General features: G+C 31.9%; 1 protein-coding gene across 1 annotated transcript; it reads left to right on the forward strand.

The window, feature by feature from the left end:
- Positions 1 to 2,168: 2,168 nt before the first annotated feature.
- On the forward strand, positions 2,169 to 5,057 carry LOC106332129 (protein JASON). The gene is made up of 7 exons (XM_013770601.1): positions 2,169 to 2,457; positions 2,564 to 2,618; positions 2,700 to 2,752; positions 3,337 to 3,545; positions 3,687 to 4,308; positions 4,376 to 4,467; positions 4,542 to 5,057. Exons 1-7 carry the CDS (start codon positions 2,383 to 2,385, stop codon positions 4,630 to 4,632), a joined length of 1,197 nt encoding a protein of 398 aa, XP_013626055.1. The 5' UTR covers positions 2,169 to 2,382; the 3' UTR covers positions 4,633 to 5,057.
- The last annotated feature ends 4,527 nt before the right edge of the window (positions 5,058 to 9,584 follow it).

The raw sequence follows: 9,584 nt of genomic DNA on the forward strand, positions 1-9,584 counted from the left end.
AAGGGTGATTAGGTTAGTTCTAGGATGTTTTAGTGTAGATCATTCTTGTTCCTTGCTAGTAGAGTATTCATAATGCATCTTCTGAGTTGGCCACTCAAAAGTTGATCAATAGGCATTTCCCACCCAAAAGGTGTTTGATGAAATGCCTGAGACAACTCTCCTAGGCTTTTAGTATACTTTGCCAAAGACATTTGTTGTTAAAGGTGCTAAAATAGCTAATAGACTTGTTAGTAATGATTGCTTTCATATTATTCAACCAAAGACATTTGATGTTTGAGATATGTTAGCAAATGAGCATTCATCTAGACATAGAGCTTGCTTAAAATTGTGTCTAGGCTTAAGGTCGATAGTTTGATTGATCATTTGTCATCCTTAGTTCGAAACTTGATCACCCAAGGTCTAATCCCTATGCCCATGAGTTCTCTTTCCTTTAGTCAAGAAAGTATCATTCTGTTATTGCTTTTTAGTTTTAGTCATAGCTTAAAACTCATCTAAATCATTGGTTGCACTTAGATTAAGTGAGTACTTGCATTCTCGGTGCTTTCATATCTCTCAGAACTGGTTCGACAATCATTTATACTACAACATTTGTCTTACGAGCCTTGAAAACTCTTAACATCAAAACCTAACTAGGAAAAGGAAAGAGATAAAGCCAAGACTAAAAGGAAAACCGTAATTAGGAAAGGACAATGATGAATAAGCTTTTGTGACTTATCCTGTCACATTTAAAAAAAAAAACGAGTTTTAGCAATAGGCAACAACAAGTAAGAGTTTGATAGCGTTATGGATCAGAAAGCAGGGCAGTGGTTGTTTAGAAGTTATCGTAATGGAGCTGGGATCGTCGAGCTTATGGATCAACTCTTCTCGCTTCCTTACATGGGCTCTTCATCTTCTGTGTTTTTAATAAAAAAATTGAATATTGCAATCTGCCATATCTCTAATATTTTGGTCTGTAAGAACCTAAGATCATTGCGTTAAGCCAAAATGATATACATTAAGGTTGTTTCTAGATTAGGTTGGTCCAGGAATTTTTTTTTTTTCTTGAAAGAATGTCAAGTTAAATTCAAATGGTCCAGGAATTAAGTTTGTTAACTTTAGGTTTTGATGTTATGTTCATGAGTCATTTGAAGTTTTAGAGTAAAGGAGAAAGACAGTTAAGAGTGTTGTATCCCTTTGACATCAGAGGAGTATGCAAAAGGAATCAAAATCGCAGGTCGAGGCATGGACATAAGCTTTGCAGTCTTTCTTTTCAATGAGGCGAAGTCAGACAACTTCAGTTTACGATGCTTTGATGAGTGCGTACATGTACAACGCCACGGGCTTGCTGAGGAGTGCTAGTCAGTTTTTAGAGATTTCAGGAGGCAAACGCATTGTGCTCTGCTCTGACCATTGTGAACCTTTAGCATTCTAATATCGGTAAAGAGAATATGTAAGCAGCTTTGGAAAAAAAATGTACAAACAAAAGCTTTTTCCAAAATGCTAGAACTTACAACTGTCTGATTGCTGGTTATATGAATGCATGGAGTTAGGGTAAAATAGAAGCTACGTGTATGCAAATTTGGAACATGTTGGTGGATAAAAAATCACTCTGAGCCATGGAGAAGAGAATCTTTATTGTATGGATTTGGTTGCCTGTTGAACAGTTGATATAATTGGAAGTAAGTACGTTTTTCCTCTTTCTTGAGAAAGTGAAGGCTCTGCCAAGTGAAGGATGTTGCAGCGTGTTAAAAAATTTATGTTGTCACTCTCTCTCCTTTTTTTTGGACTGAATTTTTGCACTCAACACTCTCTTCTTCACACATTCTTCTGTTGTTTTACTCCTTGAGCTCTGTTCCCTTCCTATCTCAGATTCTCAGCTCACTTTGCATCCATTACAATCCGAACAATATATATCCATTACAATCCGAACAATATATCCTTTTTCTTTTCTTAAAAAAAAAAAAAAAAGATTTCTACTACTTTTGTAAAGATATAAAATTATTTTCAAATTATATATATAAATCGATCCACGTGTCCATCACACGCGCCAGCGAGTGTGAAAAACGTACGAAGCTAATAAATATCTGAAGTGCCATATTCAAATCGAAGCTCACACACACAAGACACACACCTGATTGATTGATTCCTTTCCCTCGTAAGCACATTGTTTGGGATAATTCAAATTTGAAAAAAAAAAAAAACAAAGAAAAGAAGACTCAGACCCACCACCTCTCTTTCTTTCTCGGGAAAATCTCTGTAGGTTCCTCCATCGCTGTTCCTCTTTGAATTGCCACCAATAAAAATTCAAATTTATAATTGGATATCAAACACCACTCTTAATAATTGAAAGAAAGACACCTACATTGATTCATTCGCGCGCGCAGCAGTCTCTATCGAGTAGCAATGGGTTGTCTCTTCCCTTGCTTCCGTGCCAGACCCGCCCAATCTACTAACAGCCCCGGCCATTCCGTCTCTCAAGTAATTCTCTCGTTAGGCTAATTGAGCTGGATATCTTCTTCTTTTTCTTTTGGTATATGGTAACTGTTCTTGACCACCACACGATTACATGTCCTCATGATTACAGAGAGGTCATGAATCAAAGAAGAATCGTTTGTCAGATTTGTTTCTCTCTGAAGAAGGTGGATCTATTCTTTTGATGATGTTTTATTTGTTGTTGTTGTTTCTAAAGAAGTTTCTTACTTTGGTTTCTTTTTAACTAGAGAAAGCACCTCCTTCGCCTTGTATTCATACGGACAAAGATCTCAACAATAAGGTAAGTTACTTGCTATGTGATACTTGATGTAACTTGCTGAGGCTGTTCATGGTTTCTCTGTTTTTAATATTAATTTTCAAAGGTTTTGTTAAATATCATATCATCCTTACGAGTTATATGATCTCCAGTCACTGTTAAGCTTCCATGTTTTATTTTTTCTAGTGTTTCCCTGAGAGTTTAGGCACCCTCCTGTCTATTTTGATTGCTATGTCAGAGCTTTATGGAGTGAAAATTGTTTTTTTTTTTTTTTTGTTATTGAGGTGATGTATAGCTTTGTTTCTATCAGGAAATGCCTTGTCTTTTCACAGTCTTTGGCTTTGTTTCCTTTTTTTAATCTCTATTTTGTTGTGCTCAGTTATTTTAGATTGAGTATAGCTTATGTATCAATTGCTTACTTGCATTAGTATGTTTTCATCTTTACTTGGGACACTATAAGCAATTTCTTGTGTCTTACTCTCCTGAAGTCAGAATATCTTTATACATCTTGGCGAGAATCCTTTATTTTTTCTTGCATTTGCATATATCAATAGAATTTGATTGCTGGTTCCTTCAAAATTGAGAACCTAACTTTCTTCGAGTTACAGGCTCAGTTTCTTAAAGCTAGCGGCACAACACCACCCACACCGGTTAAAATTATGAAAGCATCCGAAAACCTGGAAACTCCTCAACGTGGAAAACAATTCACATCTTCCCAGTTTGATTCTTGGATCTCCAGTAACTCTGATGCAGTGTTTCACTTGGATGAGAAAGCACCTGAACCCTGTGGAGAGGTTTCAGAGCAAACTCCTAGCAGGTGAAGTGCTCTGTCACTTTGTCTTAACAAAAACTCTTTACTTGAAAGCGTTTTTGAAAAGTAAAACCGGCATGACTGCATATGTATCCTAACATGATTCTTACGGAGAACTTACTCTTTTTCTTCTTTTCTCAATATCAGTTGCATAACTGATTCCCACAACAGTGCAAAGATCTCCACTGGAACTAGTGATGTTGGTGAAGAAAGCCAAGGAAGCATTGGTACTGCTTTCAAGGAAGGGGTGGATAGAAACAGCAAGGTGCCACTCACAGCTGGCAACATCATGGGAAAAATAAAGTCGGTGCGATTTGAATGTGATTATGATCAATGTTACTCTTCTAGTTATTCCAAGAACACCACTCCAAAGATACCTGAGAAGGCTGGAGAAAGTAATCTCTTAGCAACCTCGCATAATTTAACCTCATTGAAGCTGTCTGATGAGATTCAAACTCATGGAACCATCTTTCCTGCAAATAAGGAATCAACAAGAATGCAGGCTTGCAAAGTGAAGACAGAAATTGAATCTCCCTTATCAGTAACTTGTGGGAAGTTGGAAGACAACTCGGCTAGTGTTTCTCCTTGGGTGAAGCAGAGTGAAGAGAAGAGTAACAATAACATGACGGCTTTATCTACTATAACCTCTAGGGACAGGCCTATAATCGGAATGGTTGCAGCTCACTGGAATGAGAAAGAGCAATCACAAATCTCACCCAAATGGTGGGATGGTAATGGGATACCAAACTCTACAAACAAGTACAAAGAGGTACCAGTCTCCTGTTTAATCTCTACCCTTCTTCACATTCTAAACTCGTTTACTTTTCTTGTTGCAGGACCAGAAGGTGAGTTGGCACGCAACACCGTTCGAGGAGAGACTGGAGAAAGCACTTTCAGAAGAAGGTGGCCAAGGTTTTATCCCTTCAAGGTATACTCTTCTCATTCCCTTACCAGTGTGGCTAATATACACAATGATTGATGCATAAACCTGTTGTTATGCAGAAAACTTGAAGTACTGGAAGAGGCTGAGAGGGACACAGCTATGTCACAGTTGCATCATTCAGCGCAATCAACGTCAATCGTTTCCTTTTGAACAACGTGTGGTATATCATACGTAGAAGAATCTATATAGCAGTGTGGTTCAGGGTTTCGTATTGGCTTTCTATTATCTCACATGATAATGTATGCAGTGTCATTTTTCTGCAAGTCTTGAGTGATTTGGTTCTCAAGTGATTGGTATTTTAGATTCTTATATTGTTCATTATCTACATATTCCGTCTTCTACTTTTGATCCTTACTTTAGGCTGATCCTGTTGAGAGGGAAGTTCTTTGATTGAAAATAAATTATTTATTATTCAGATCCTGAAATAAAGCAAAGGAGAAACCGACATCAAGTCCTCTAGTCAAGTAATCTCTTGCCATTTCGGTTTTGGTGATGTATCTCTACTTGGCAGAGTTTTGTTTAGACAAAAAAAAGCTCTTTAATGGGTCCATATACTTTTGCTCATTTGATATGTTGTGCCAACCCTGTGGTCCACACTTACAAACTTATCATTTGTTATAAGCTGCAAGAAACCATCACACAAGCATATATAAAGATTTGTCAGAATATGGATGATTGGTGTATGTAGGAAAAAGAGATAAAAAAAAATGCAATGCATTTAGCTATATGCTTCCTTTGTTTCTGAAAGTGTCATTTTATTTTATTTTTTTGTTACATAAAAAGTATCATTTTAGAATTCTAATATATTCTATACTTATTTTTAACTGAATACTAATTGTAAAATGCATTTATCTAAAAAATTAATTTATTTATCTTAAATACTATCAGTTAAACAAATGTAATTAATGAAAACATTAATGCATTTCTATCATTTTCTTAATATGTGTGAAAAATGTCTAAATGACACTCTTTATGAAATGGAAGGAGTATTAAACTATTTTTAAACTTTAAATTGTAAATTTTAGTTTTATATAAAAGGTTAATTTTTTGGATATAAACAATTTTATATTTATTAAATAAAAATTAATTATATGAATTATTTTTAAGTTTTATATCTTTATATACAATGATCTATCAAAAACTCCATTAGAAAGCACGTAACAAATAATATCAAGCAAGCATTTACATGTTCTAAATATATTTTTCAATAATAGTTAGTTAAATAATAAAAACATGAAATGTTTCACCAATGAAGACCTAATATAAGTCAGATAGTGACTGACGATATTAACAGTATATCGAGTGCGATCATAATATATTTTAATAGCTATTTACTTTGTTGTCTCTTTACCATTCATAAGATTTTATTTAGATAAAAAAAAAATTTCTAATTGCTTAATTTACTATAAGTTCTTAGGGTGAACAAATAACAATAACACTTTTAGTCTTTACAATAGCAGTTTTACTTTAAAGATCGAAACATTTATGATCAATTATTGATAGCTGATTAAGATAGAAACATTTATGATCCGTTATTGATAGTTGATTAACACATCAATTATTAATGTGTAAACAATACCACAATCTAACGATATGACATTGTAATATTTTATGATGAAATCCACAAAAAGCTAGAGACCTATAACATCAAAAACATACACAATTTCTTAATCTGATCAAATAAAAAAAGTTTTGGAATCTAATCTAATCAAAATATAAAAATTAACAAAGAATCAACAAATGTCAACTAAAAGTCAAACCAACTAAAATCAAAGAAAGACAAATTACTGGATCAAAGTTATAGATTAAGATGATCAAATACTAATCTATGATATTTAAAGAATCAATCGTTGTTAATCTTTAAGTTTAGGATCACTAATTCGAGCTAACTTGTTTCCATGATCCTAACATTTATGTTAATCAAGTTCTTAACATCAATCTCTATTGGTTAATTTACTATCAACCATGTGTGACTCTCAAGTACTAATAGCCACTAAACACCCTATATAATCATCATTAACAAGAAACTCTATGCAGTCATTCATTCTTTGTAATAGAATTGACATGTGTTAACCAATTTGACCACAACTCTTAAAATACCCAATCTATTTGAGACTACTTCTATTGGAAAATAAATCACTTTCCTATGTTTTGACCAAATATGAACTTTAAAAAGATATTATTAAGATATTCATCCAAGCCGCTCTCTGAACTTTTTATGGTTTAATCTACTCCAAAATCGATATAACCGCTCCAAACTCCTTAGTCTCAGTAACCTGAAATCACACAAATGCATATGCAAATGCAATATATACTCTTAAACGCAATCTAAACTAACATAAATATGATGAAATGATTGTTAAAATGAGATAAAACCACAATATATCAATAGCCCTTGTAAAATATACCAATGATTTTAATTATGAGTCTATTTTAAGACCATTTAAATTTAGTTTAATTCAATCCTAACAATATTTTATACAGAAATAAATTTGCTAACTTTGATCCATGCATTTATTATGTTTAAATTGAATCATTTCATCAAAATCTTTTACTTTGATGATTTCTTTTGACAGAAAAAAAAAACTAAATTCTTATGCAAATATCTATTTGTTATGTGATAGAATTTTCTGAAAAGTGTCTTATATCTCACGTTATATGGGATATCTCCTTATATATTATCTAACATATACAACCAAAAGACCCTTATATATTATCTAACATATACAACTAAAAGACACTTTTAATAACTATCATCATACATATATGTCTTTACATAAATATTTCATAAAACTCTTCATCATATATATTTCTAATAATAATATTAGGTAAGAAAGGAGAGTTACATATACACCCGAATTCGAATGACTTATATCAAAACTGATTTATCATGGTATCTTTTTAATATTGGAATTCATAACTTTAATATGAATTTGATCTTTATAATTAAACCGAAATACACATCAATAATTGAAGGTATTAAACGGAAAGACACAACATATTTATCTGGATAATATGGCTGGCGAAACAAAGACAACATAAACACTGATCACTAAATTACATGTCTTGTTGATCAATCTAATTTACATTCATAAACCGGTTAAATCCTAACAAAAAGTTCTTTTGATAGACACCTTTTTAAATACAAGTTTGTGATAATTCTATTAAGGACATTTTTTTCTCAAGCAGAATACTGTTAATAATTTCAAAAAAAAAAAAAATTATGTTAACTACTAAACCTCATATATCTTAATTTAAAGTTGTCGTACTTTAAATGCGAAGTAGATATTGAAAAAATAATAATTTTAACAATTCTAAAAGTCTATCACTACATATACGCCTTGCTAATTTGAGATAGCAGATTCAGAAATGTTTTCTTTTGAACTTATAAGAATATCAATGTACATAAAGTTTAATTATAAAATCTAACAATGAGTAAATCATATGGCTATTAAAATTTTAGTATTTTTTATTCATAAACTTGAGATCTTACAAATATTTTGTCAAGTCAGACAACACCTACCAGAAAAACCAATTGAGACATGTGGTTCACTGGTTCAATAAAACCGTTGAGCTCATTCTCTCACGTTTTATTTTGGCTCCACCTACCTACTTAAAAGTTTAAACCACCCATCCTTGTTTCCTCCTCTCTGTCTTTCGTCCTTTGTTTTTCTTTTGCCTTTAAAACACAAATCATACATAATCAACTATACTGTGGTTTAAAAAAAAACATAATCAACTATACAACTAGTTGTTTTTCTTATCTAAGTTTTGTTTACATTCAGGGGCGCATCCATTTTCATTGGGGCACAATCACTACCAACAAAATTTATTCAACTGTTATATAGGTTTAACCTTTAATGTGAATAAACGGCAAATAGTATTTCTTCTATTTCAAAACTATATAGTATAATACCAAATGGATCCACATTGTTCGACCTTTGTGAACATATGTTTAATTTAATGTATGAGATAGAAATAACAAAAAATAATTAGTTGTCTAACTCCACCTTACATAAGGGTTTCGAACCCACAAATGGGTTAGGTTGACATGAAAGATATGGACTTCTGGCCAATCAAATCCGTTGATGTAGAATATCTGAGTCATTATATAAAATGTATAGAAACAATATGTTGAAATATAGATAATCAAATACATACATAGAAAATTGCCAAATCTCTCAAAACACCATAAATATGATTTTTTAACCAAAAAACATATAATAAAAAACCAACTAAAACCATTTCATTAAAGAATTAAAATATCATTTTACTATTAGATATATAAATATAAAATAATAAAATAAATATTTTTATTTTTATTTTGTTTTCATAAAAATGTTTTTTAACCAAAAACATACAATTAAAACGAATAAATATAAATAAATAGAAAATAATAAAATAGTAATTTTATTTTATTTTCGTAATTTTTCCAATTCAAAATTTTTCCTATGTTTTTTAAAAAAATGAATCCAAAAAAATGTTTTTTGAAATATTTTAAAAATCTAAATTATTATTATTTTTAAAAATCTTATATTCTATCTTCTTTAAATCTAAATCTTAAAAGTTTAAGTTAGTTAATTATAAAGGTATACGTGTTTTTTACCTTTTGGATAAAAATAATATTTTGATCATTTTGAGCTTTATGTGATATTTGTGATAAAATAGATTTAAAAGGTATCTTTGAATATTTCTATAGAGAAAAATTAAACATAATAATAATTTTTTTTTAACCGGGTGATTGTGGTCGAGTGGTAAGGAGACGGGACTGAGACGCCAACATGTTTCAGGTTCGATCCACCTGTTTCGCGAAACTAAGTCACAATTATCCTGATCATCTAACACGGATATGAATCTATGCTTTAGGACCCATTTGAATACCCGGAGAGATAATCTATCCTTGAGCTGCACCTTCTCTTGAGGATTAGTCTGGATCTCTCTATGGGTCGGGATAACCAGGTTAAAAAAAAAAAACTTTTTTATTTTTGATTTTTCAATTTATTTTTATTCTTTTTTCCACCGCGAAAGCAACGGAAACGCAACGCCACGTTTCGCCACGAGTCGCAATATCTCTCTCCCCACCCGTCTAGCATCCTCTCTCT

The sequence above is a fragment of the Brassica oleracea genome, chromosome C3 (genome assembly GCF_000695525.1).
Source record: "Brassica oleracea var. oleracea cultivar TO1000 chromosome C3, BOL, whole genome shotgun sequence".
In the NCBI taxonomy this organism is placed as follows: Eukaryota; Viridiplantae; Streptophyta; class Magnoliopsida; order Brassicales; family Brassicaceae; genus Brassica; species Brassica oleracea.

Coding starts and splice junctions, on each gene's coding strand:
- LOC106332129 (XM_013770601.1), top strand. CDS start 2,383: ATGGGTTGTCTCTTCCCTTGCTTCCGTGCCAGACCCGCCCAATCTACT. Junction 2,458..2,563: donor CCGGCCATTCCGTCTCTCAA/GTAATTCTCTCG, acceptor TCATGATTACAG/AGAGGTCATGAATCAAAGAA. Junction 2,619..2,699: donor TTTGTTTCTCTCTGAAGAAG/GTGGATCTATTC, acceptor CTTTTTAACTAG/AGAAAGCACCTCCTTCGCCT.